This window comes from Patella vulgata, chromosome 3 (assembly GCF_932274485.2).
Source record: "Patella vulgata chromosome 3, xgPatVulg1.2, whole genome shotgun sequence".
NCBI lineage: Eukaryota > Metazoa > Mollusca > Gastropoda > Patellidae > Patella > Patella vulgata.
Genome location: NC_065881.2, coordinates 6,181,956 through 6,193,415, shown reverse-complemented (window position 1 = coordinate 6,193,415; position 11,460 = coordinate 6,181,956). Strand labels below are relative to the sequence as shown.

Below are 11,460 nucleotides of genomic sequence, written 5' to 3'. Positions count from 1 at the left end.
TAACAACTCTTCAAGATCCTAGTGTAGTAAAGACAAGTAAAACGAAATTTTGAACTATAAAAAACGAAACGAAATAGGGTCTGTGTTTGAATCAGATTAGTAGTAATGTATCCCTATAGAAAACTGTGTAAGATCACAATTTCTGGCGGATTATAATCGATTCGGTGTTGATTGGAAACGGTCCAATCAGAAGAATCGTTGTAAATTGTCTTTGACACCAGTGAAAAGCGAAACTAACTTCGATAAGTAGACATATCTCCGATCTTAAAGAAAAAAACAAAAACAAAATAAAGCCGGATTTAAAAAGAAAAAAACAACAACACAATCTCACACATACAAAAAACCCTCTGTCATCTCGAGTTAACTTAGGAAACCCGCAATAGTTTTATATTCCTGATAATCAGTTTCGGTTATTTGAATTTGCCGCCAAAATCAATGAAGTGGTCATGTGGTTATTACAATATTGTCAACAGATTCTACAATCTCGGCTCCCAGAGAGAAGTTTACCGTTTGTTTCTGTCTGGGGAATCGCGTCGGCCATTTTGAATGTCGCTTGATGTATCCTTCCGTCGGTCGTTTCACAAAGATATAAGATGGCGTCTCAAACTCGCGTTTCTTCATAAATTGGGCGTATTTTACGCTCATAGCCGAATAGTTCGAATGATGAATTTTTGAGGCTAAGATGTGGAAAATGTTCCAAGGATCATTAATATGTAACTCATGCGACGAGCCGATACCTAATTGTCGAGAAATAAGCAGTATTTCATTCAACCAAATCCAGCCAATCAGGGACCATTGGGGGAGGGGCTTAGGAACCGAATTCAGACTGATTAAGGGCCGGCGTGATTACGCAGAGAGAGAGCCGAACGGTAAACTTCTGTCTGGGAGCAGAGATTGCAGATTCTATTCATTAAGCAGCCTTATCTCGTCTCTCAATAATATAAAACAGCATTATATCGTCTCGCAATAATATAAAACAGCATAATCTCGTATCGCAATAATATAAAACAGCATAATCCCATCTCTCAATAATAAAGTAGAGCATGCCCCGAGGATTTAAAGTCGTCCAGATACCTGTGAATTGTTATGTTTTCGTCGTCGGTACCAGAGGAAAGCGATGACTACAGCAATAAGGAGGAGAACAATGACAGCAGCTATAACTATTCCCACTACACCACCCGTTGATAATAAACAATAGTCCGATCCATCTCCACAATTATCGAAATCATTACAATGTAAATCATTATGAATACATCGTCCATTGTTACAACCAAATTCGTTAGCACTGCAAGCACCTGTAATATAAGAAGAACGACGAATACTGGTAAGAAACACAGTCAAATCAGGTTAGTACTAAATGAAAAGGCCACCATAGCCTTGATTATGGTCTTTTCATGTTAATAAATGTCTAATTAATAGTTTATATAACATGTCAGGCCTAAAGAAAGACCAGCAATAAGCAGATTTAGCTCTTGTATAATGTATGTTTAATATGATTAATACAATGACGTCATTATTAATGTGACGTCACAATGTATGTTTAAACCAATCTACGACTCTATACAAACAATACTAAAGGCTTGAGATGGTATCCCTGGTATATCAAATTTTTCCTACGAAACTTTAGGTTTAATTTTCAAAAAATGTATTCCACTCCAATTATGGTCTGGATAAGTTAATAAATGTCTAAATAATTTAGATAACATTTCAGGCCTACAGAAAAACCTGCAATAGACAGATTTAGCTCTTGCTTATAAACCTGTAACGGTAAATCTCTTTGATCTTTGGGGTATATGCTATGCCCGGAATAACTTGCGGTCTGAAAGTTGGGGGCGGCTTTGGATATATACAGGGAAATTTGGGGTTATTCTTCTGAAAGTTTTTCTTTAAACCTGTAACAGGTGATTCTTACAGGGTAGGTTTTTTTCCATAAGAAAACATGATATAAGTTTTTTCTTGTGGGAATTCTGGGATATTCTCATTTTGTGTACATGTAAACATAGACGGTTTATAAGCAAGATAAAGTCCTCAACTTCGATTATGCTGGGGAAGAAAGACTTCAGAAAAAAAAACCTCGACAGAAAAACCTCGGCCTGCTGGCCTCGGTTTTTCTTTTTCTCGGGTTATTTTCTTCAGTCTTTCTTTCCCCAGCATAACCTCGGTCTCGTGCTTTATCCTACACATAATGTATGTATATATATGTTTACATACCTCTATGATAAGCTGTAAAGGTAAAATCAAATTGATCATGAAAAAACTGGAGATATCTAGAGAAAGCTATTAAAGTCTGGTCCCCTGTACTTGTAAAAGCTGTCATCGGCGGTAAACTTCCACAATGTTTTCCTGAAATATAAAATAGGTATTAACTTTAATGGAAAACGAAATAATGTAAGTCGAAAAAAACCAAAACGTAATAGTTCAACGGCAGACTATTTAATTTTCGTAGATTACGTTTTCGGACGTTTGTTTTTAAATGTGTAGACCAGGGGTGTGTCAAACTCATTTCGATTCAATGACCGTATGAATTTAATTTTTAGATCAAGTGGGTCGGAGATATACAAAAATATCAAGGAAAATTTTAATGCCAAGATATAATACTGAACACAGCGTGTATTTTTTATTCCCTTGTATTACACACAACTTATATATATCTATGACATACAGTACATAAGTCAGAGTTTTACTGAAAACGGAGAACAATAATAAATGATTTCGACCGCTAGTTTCTAAGAATTATCAACACACCAGTTTGTTGAAATTTGTTCCACGGGCCACATTTAGACCATGCGTAATCGTTGATTGACTTGTGTTAAACGCCAACCGGAATAGGGACTCAATAACGAGGTTGCTTAATATTAAAATACAAAAATCAAACGAAACGAAAAATAAATTAAATTATAAATGCCTATAGTATAAGTGATAGACTCAATGAAGAGGTTGCTTAATATTAAATTATAAATTCAATCGAAACGAAAAATAAATTAAATTATATCTAGAAGTGATCGACTCAATAAGGAGGTTGCTTAATATTGAATTATAAAAATCAAACGAAACGAAAAATAAATTAAATTAAAATTAAATACCTATAAGTGATCGACTGTTATTGGTATATCCTTCAAAAAATTCAATATAGTCTCGATCACACCCGAAAGGAGTCTCAATATGTATCCCTAGAAATTTGAATACCAATTGCTTTCCATTTGGAGACTTGATTATCAGGGCACAGTTTTGATTTCTAAGTCCATTAGCTTCTGGACGTCGTAGTAGAAGACGACCACTTTCTATCTGTTTACTGCGCATGTCAATGGTTTGTCCGCACATCTCATCCATAAAATCTGAAAATTAAAAATCCTACTGAACACCAGACCCGTATCTAGCTAGCAGGGGTTGGGGGCAGTATGGGCGCCCCATAAAGTGACATTGGTTAGGCGTCCATGACGAGTTTGGCGGGCGGCAGACCAATGTCACTTGGTTTGATTGGCGCCCCGAAAATCATGTTGTTATACATGAGGCCCATCCCAAATGGTGAGGCCCCATAGGCGCTCCCAGGAGCCCTTGCCCCCACCCCAACATTTTTTTTAAGCTAGCTACGGTTCTGAACATCAGAAATTAATCTCTTTGATTTATTTCAAAACATAGTCGTGTTTGTATTGGATTGATCTTCCCCTGAGTTGACAAAGCATTCTCAGACTTAAGTTAAGAATTTACTCAACTTTCAATCACTGTTTATAAGGAATATCTTTCATCCAGAAACACAAAACTTTGCACATAGTTTCTTATTGATTTATTTAATACATTAAAACAACAAAAGTTTTATAAAAGTCTATATTTTAGTTAAAAAAGACGAACAATTGTGAGTAAATTCTTAACCTAATTCTGAGAAAGCTCTGTGAACTCAGGGCCAAATGCATTCTTCCTGTTAGTGATATAATTGTTTAATTACGGATATGAATACACGATTAGTGATGGAGATGTTTGATTAGTGATGGAGATGTTCGATTAGTGATGGAGATGTTCGATTAGTGATTGGAGATGATCGATTAGTGATTGGAGATGATCGATTAGTGATGGGGATGTTCGATTAGTGATTGGAGATGATCGATTAGTGATGGGGATGTTCGATTAGTGATGGTATTGGTCAGTTAGAGATGGAGATGTTCGATTAGTAGTGATGGAGATGTTCGACTATTTAGAAATATTCGATCAGTGATTCGATTGATCGATTAAAGATGTAATTGTTCAGTTAGTGATGAACTTTTGCGACCAAAGCAGGAATCGAACACGCGAGCTCCGGGCTAGCGAACCAGCGTCTTACCCACTTAGCCACTCCCTATACAATAATTGAAAATAAACATTTAGAATGACGACACGTGATCATGGATATTGTCAGTAAAACTGGATAATAGATAGGGTTCTGTGGGAAAATATCTAAAATCTATAAATAATAGGAATCTATTGGGGTGATCACTGTGGCTAAGTGGGAAAGACGCTGGCTCGCTAGCCTAGAGGTCGGGTGTTCGATCCCTGCATTGGCCGAGAAAGTTCACCCAGAGTTTCAGTGATGCAGGACGGAGGGCCTGACAATGACAGCTGTCTAATCGTTCGGATGGGACGAATAACCGAGGTCCCGTGTGCACACTGGCGTGCACCTAAAAGGTCCCTTGACAGTTGGAATTCGATATAAGAGTAGGTTGTAGTGCCGCTGTCCGGGCAAAATTTCTCTCATAGCACACTGTGTGGCGTATGCCCGTTTTCATTAGCCCAGTTCGGAGCAGAACAGTTGGATGTTAAACCCCATTTCATTTCATTTCAGGAATCTATATTGTATTCCAGACATTTAATAATTATGGCGTGTGTATTTAATACACGTAAATAGAGATGGCGTGTATCTGGAAGGATAGCAGTAATATTTTCTGTAACAAAGAACATAGTTTATCATTTAAATGTGCGTGCGATCTGGCATAAATTCCGTCTTAACCATCCAAAGAACTTAAACAGACTGGAGACTACAGTTGACAGACAATAAACCCCCCCCCCCCCCAAAAAAAAAAAAGAAAACAGATTCCAGCCAGGAATAAAGAACTTCTGACACTTCCGTGTATAATGCCGAAGGGGATCACGTGGCTAAGTGGGTAAGACGATGGCTCGCTAGCCTGGAGGTCGGGTGTTCATCCAGATTTTCCGGCGTGGTTAGCCCTTGTCAGTGATGCAGGACGGAGGGCCTGACAAGGACAACCGTCTAGTTATTCGGATGGGACACAAAACTAGGTACCGTGTACACATTGGCGTGCACGTAAAAAAAACCTAGACAGTTAGAATTCGATATAAGAGTAGGCCGTAGTCCTCGGGTGAGACGAAAAACCGAGGTCCCGTGCATACATTGGAATGCACGTAAAAGATCCCTTGGCAGTTGGAATTCGATATAAGAGTAGGCGATGGTGCCGCTGCCCGGGCAGAATTTCCCTCATAGCACACTATATGGCGGATGCCCGTCTTCATTAGCCTAGTATAGGAGCAGAACAGTAGGACGTTAAACCCCATTTCATTTCATTTCATTTGTATAATGCCGAGGAAGTCACTGCGAGTGTAAACGCTAAGCTTTAAAATAATGTGGTCTTATATTGAATAATAGTTGTAAGATAAAATGAAATGGGGTTTAACGTCCGGGATTTGCTGCACGAACCGAGCTAATGAAGACGGGTGGTTGTAAGATGGAAATAGTGTCTGGATAATCAATACAAGAGGAATTGTATCATAAGATACGTTCCGTCTAGATTCTCTGTTCGTCGCCAACATCTATTTAAAGCTACTGGACTTAATTTGAGAGAGAGAGAGAGAGAGAGATTAAAACACAGATTCTATTTCGTTTCGTATTTTATAGTTCAAAATTTCGTTTTCCTTGTCTTTACAGACCAAATTCCCCTCATAGTACACTGTATGGTGTAGGCCCGTCTTCATTAGCTCAGTGGGAGCAGAACAGTGTCACGCTAAACGCCATTTCATTTCATTTCTATTCGATATAGAGTAGACCGTAGTGCCGCTGTCCAGACCAAATATCCCTCATAGTACACTGTATGGCGTATGCCCGTCTTCATTAGCCCAGTTTGGAGCAAACCAGTCGGACGTTAAACCCCATTTCATTTCATTTCATTTCTATTCGACCTATCTTTGTAAATACTGTATAATTATGGACTAAACTTGAAGTTGGCCTTATCATTTAGATCTAGCCATGGCGTACGTCCGTCTTCATTTGGCCAGTCGGTACAAAAACTCTAACTCAAAGAAGAACATCATGATGTTATATCACGCATTTTAAACAACTGGGTAACCGATGCTATCAAGTTAATCACATGCACCCAGACACATAAATTCAGCTTAATTATTTGGTTGATATAATATTGACGTAAATTCAGCTTAATTATTTGGTTGATATAATATTGACGTAAACAGTGTCCCTATTATGTCGGGAAATTAATATAGACACATTAGGTATAACATATAGACATTAATTATATCAAAATAGGTGAACATGATTTTAATGTGTGTGTTTGGTCAATAAGCATGTCTGTACGTACATAATGGGTGTGTGGTTAATAAGCATGTCCGTATGAACATACATTAATATTGTCGTTTTAACCCCCGTATTAATCACTGACCGTTAATTACTTCATTAAGAAAATTTCAATTAATATGTCAGTAATCGGGTTGTGTTAGGTGACAGGTTTTGCTCGGGGGCGTTTCCTCATCTTATCTTTTCATACGAAGCCTGAGGCTCCACTATAATCGGTAGACTATGCGAAATATGTATTAATTAAAGTCGTCATCTAATGGATTCTGAATCCCTAATAGATTACAATATTTTAATCTCTAAATGAAATATTAGTCCAAACACTGTCCATATTCATTCAGTATTTACTAAGATACGACGAATAGAAATTAAATTGGGTTTAACGTCCTACTGGTCTGCTTCGACTGGGCTAATGAAAACGGACATACTCTATACAGTGTGCTATGGAGGGACATTTTGCCCGGACAGCGACACTACGGTCTACTCTTATATCGAATTCCAACTGACAAGGTATCTTTTACGTGCACCCCAATGTGTACACGTGATCTCGGGTTTTCGTCCCATCCGAACTATTAAACTGTTGTCCTTGTCAAACTCTCCGTCTTCAGTCCTGCACCACTTACAAGGGGAAACTACGCCGATGAACTTTCTCTGCCAATGCAGGGATCGAACAAGCAACCTCTAGACTAGCGAGCCGGCGTCTTACCCACTTAGCCACCGCGACTCCCTATTAGGTGAGAAGATTCTTGTCAGGGATGTTTTACTTAACAATAACACTTTCCAAGATTCAGTGACGATCGATAAAATGGATTAGTGCTAAATGATAAGGCCAGCTCAATTTTTCGTTATACGTCACGAGATGTAAACAGGGCTAGCGTAGCTCTAATACCAACCCTAACCCTGGACCTAGCTCCAATTCTTATACCGTAACCCTAACCTACAATCCCACCAACATTCACGTTCCCTAACCTTATTTACATCTCGGCGACCTGGACAAAAATTGAGCTGGCCTTAACAAATAGATTATGCCGGATAAAATGCGGGTTATGCTCCCGTGAAGGAAGAAAAACAAGATACAAACTTGAAAGACCTTAGCAGGGGTCATGGCTACGGTATACCCTCTAATAGTCTTAAACCATACTCATTACAAACGTTTAAAAAAAACAATATTATTATTTATTATTTACGATATAAAACTTTAGATGTATGCCCATCCTCAATACTTCAGTCTAGGAAACCAATAAAGTTGAGGCTTAATGTTTAGAAAGGATGTCATAAACAATGTTTACATTAATACCATGTCGACCAGTCATAAAAAGAACATTTCAGATAGTCATAAAAAACAACAAAAACACGAATTTCTTGTTTAAATGGCCTACTCTTTATATCGAATTCCAACTGCCAAGGGATCTATTAAGTGGACGCCAATATAAACACATGACCTCGGTTTTTCGTCCCACCCAAACCACTAGACAGCTATCCTAGTCAGGCCCTTCTAGTTAAACTTCTTGTTTAAATATGAGTACAAATACACGCTGAATACGGTGGGTTTTTTTAAAAAATACTTTCAAAGTCACGAGATGAGAAATCGTACAGCTTTTAAAAGAGCTAAATCGCTAATATTTTGGACCTAGAAATTGACACAAATGTCACGCAACGCATATAATTATGTAATATGAATGTACATAAACTAATTTACATTCAGTCGTTTCTGTTTTTACTCTAATTTCTAATCAGTTATGTCCAGCGAAATACGCCAGAAGTCTCAATCGAATGGCAATCTCGAGTGTCTGGGTATTCCAGTCTACACCGATAGTATTTATTGCGCATGTACCAATGGTAAAATATTAATTTTGTCTTAAATATTGGATATCAGAAGTCGATCTTTTCCCTGTAAGATCACTTTTTGATTAAAACTGACAAATAATTCGTGTTTTCAATGTGGAAGACTTTGGATGATATTGAGTTCTCAATGTTAAAGCTTCATTAAAAATTATCATGTAAGACAAAGGGGATGATATTGCTGCAAGGTAATACTTTGGGAGTCAATCAAATTATACATAATGTATAATTTTGAAAAAAGACACAAACGTTTGTTTTAAAATTAATTATGCTTCTAAAATCTGAATTAGAATTATTTAAAATATGATACATTTTCAATAAAACCCATATATTTATAAATTATTTCAAGCATGCTATATTTTCCATATATTATAATTTATACATGAATTGGAATTATTTCAAGTGTGCTATATTTTATACTAAAAAAAATCAATATATTTATAATTATGCATATTTTGTATTTTGAATGTGTTGAAACAGAAACCAATATGTGTTTTAAAATTAATTTAAAATTTAAATTTGGATTATTTCAAATATGCTGTTATAATTATACATACATTTTAATAAATATTTTGAAAAAGATACAAATATTAAAATTAATTTAAAAAAATTAATTGGAATTTGTTCAAATATTTATATATTTATAATATATGCCCATATAATTATCATTTAAATTAGTCCATAAAATTATTATTGGATTTTTTTTTCAAATATAATTAATTTATAATTTTTTTAAAAATATTTTATACTATATGCCCATGTAGGCCCACTTAAAATTTAAATTAATCCTTGGAATTTTTTCCAAAATATTTTATAATTTATAATTTAATTTTAAATATAATCAACTTACATGTAGGTATGGCTAAGACATAGTTGACAAGTATGATAATATAGATAGGTAGAACTGTCATACTAAACGTCTTCATACTGCCAGGTAAATAATTCATCTGTGATTTCTGTCTTAATACTTGTCCATCAATATCCTACCTGGTGATCTATCACCTGTCACTGATATAGGTGTATGCTATCTATATGATTATATCTCTAACACCTTTTACCGCCCCTCATCTGTTCCGCATGACTGCTTCCCGGTAACGTCGCGTGCCCCGGTGATCTGTATGCCACCTTTAAGAATGTTACATCTTCTATATTGGTCTGTTGATAGGTAACTTGACCGCTAGTTAAATTAAAGGGATAGTTCATCAAGAGCGTGTTTAATGAAAATGAAATGGGGTTTAACGTCCTACTGTTCTGCTCCTAAACTGGGCTAATGAAGACGGGCATACGCCATACAGTGTGCTATGAGGGAAATTTTGCCCGGGCAGCGGCGCTACGACCTACTCTTATATCGAATTCCAACTGTCAAGGGATCTTTTACGTGCACACCAATATGTACACGGGACCTCGGTTTTTTGTCCCATCCAAACGACAAGACAGCTGTCCGTGTCCGGCCCTCCGTCCTGCATCACTGACAAGGAGTGTGTTTAAGATTTGTGAAAAATTTGGAGAGGTGTTGATCATTTGGGTGTAGAATCGGTTGTGACTCTAAATATAAAACGTATGGGATTACACAATGCTTGGGTCATTTTTAGACCAAGATACGCTGATTACGGTTAGGCTACGTGTGCTATTCTCCGGATAAAACCTTTGATCGGACAAGGGGGAGGGGGCGAATAGGGTCGCCTGTCCAACCTCGTGGGATTTCTCCGGGTCCTCCGGTTCCCTCCACTGCTAAAGACCCCTTCACGCAAGCGAATTCTTGAAATAAAATTGAACCCGAAATAACGGTGGTTGTATGGCCGAATGGTGCGTGCGCGTTGTATCATAAGGTTTGTCAATGAGTCAACTGGCGTGGTTTCGATTCCTCGGTTGTACGCGACAACGAGTAGAGACAGGGACGCCTGTCCAACCTCATGGGTTTGCTCCGGACCCTCCTGTTTCCTCTCACTGCTAAAGACCCTTACACGCAAACTAATTATTGAAATAAAATTGAACCATATGTAAGTCCCGAAATGACCTAGTTTGCGTCGGGTGGACGTTAAACCCTCCCTCTCTCTCTCTCTCTCTCTCTCTCTCTCTCTTTGACCGGACAATGGCAGTCTCGCCTATTTTCATAGAATTCCAACTGTCAAGGGTAGATTTACGTACACTCTGATGTTACTTATCAGTCCCGATGGTGGTTTATTGAGTAAGACGCTGGCTCGCTAACCTGGAGGTTGCGGGTTCTATCCCGGTGTTGTCCGAGAAAGTTCATCGGTTTTCTTCTTGTTGGAGCAAGAAGGAACGCCTGACAAGGACAGCTGTCTAGTTGTTCGGATGGGACTAAAAACCGAGGTCCTCTATACTCATTGGCGTGCACGTAAAAGATCCCTTGGCAGTTGGAATTCGATATTTGCTGCTGTCCGGGCAAAATTTCCCTCATAGCACACTATATGGCGTATGCCAGTCTTCATTAGCCCAGTCGGAGCCGAACAGTGAGACGTTAAACCCCATTTCACTTCATTTCGTTAGTAGTAACAGGGATTAACGAAACGCGAGGCTTATTTTCGGCCTTTTAATGTAAGAGGGGGTCAATAGGATGCTACCCGTTCTCTAATCCACTCTCTGAAGATAAAATATTGCTTGATAAATAAAAATGAAATGTAACTTAAAGTGATTTATTGAACTTTTTTTACCCCAATAACCCGATACTGTTACTTGTATTATGTTAATATACTAATCATTGACTTATTACCCAGGATGAAGATGTTATACTCTTAATCTGAACTCTTAACCAGCCATTAACATCCTTCTTATGACCAATTAACATATTATTATAAAAATTATCTTATTTTTTTTTCATTATCAGTTAGTTTTAATTTTTGAATGAAATCTGTATGACTATAGGCCCGGAAATGTACCGCGTAGTGGACACTTACGACTAGCCCGCGGATCATTCACATAATCTGTACGTTTGGTTGTGATTTCTGCGTATTGTGTCCGTATGTTTGTCTTGTGTAATTGTGCTGCAGTCCCCAGTGGACTTACTATTAAAGAGTGGGGTTGGATGG

General features: G+C 37.6%; 1 protein-coding gene across 1 annotated transcript in view; it reads right to left on the bottom strand.

Moving 5' to 3' along the window:
* Window positions 1-233: 233 nt before the first annotated feature.
* The window catches only part of LOC126815393 (neuropilin and tolloid-like protein 1), a 70,593-nt gene continuing 59,366 nt past the window's right edge, over window positions 234-11,460 (bottom strand). Inside the window, exons 4-5 of the mRNA XM_056099945.1 lie at window positions 1,171-1,295; window positions 234-263 (exon numbers count right to left, since the gene is read on the bottom strand). Coding sequence (XP_055955920.1) covers window positions 234-263; window positions 1,171-1,295 — 155 coding nt within the window. The remainder of the gene's footprint in view (window positions 264-1,170; window positions 1,296-11,460) is intronic.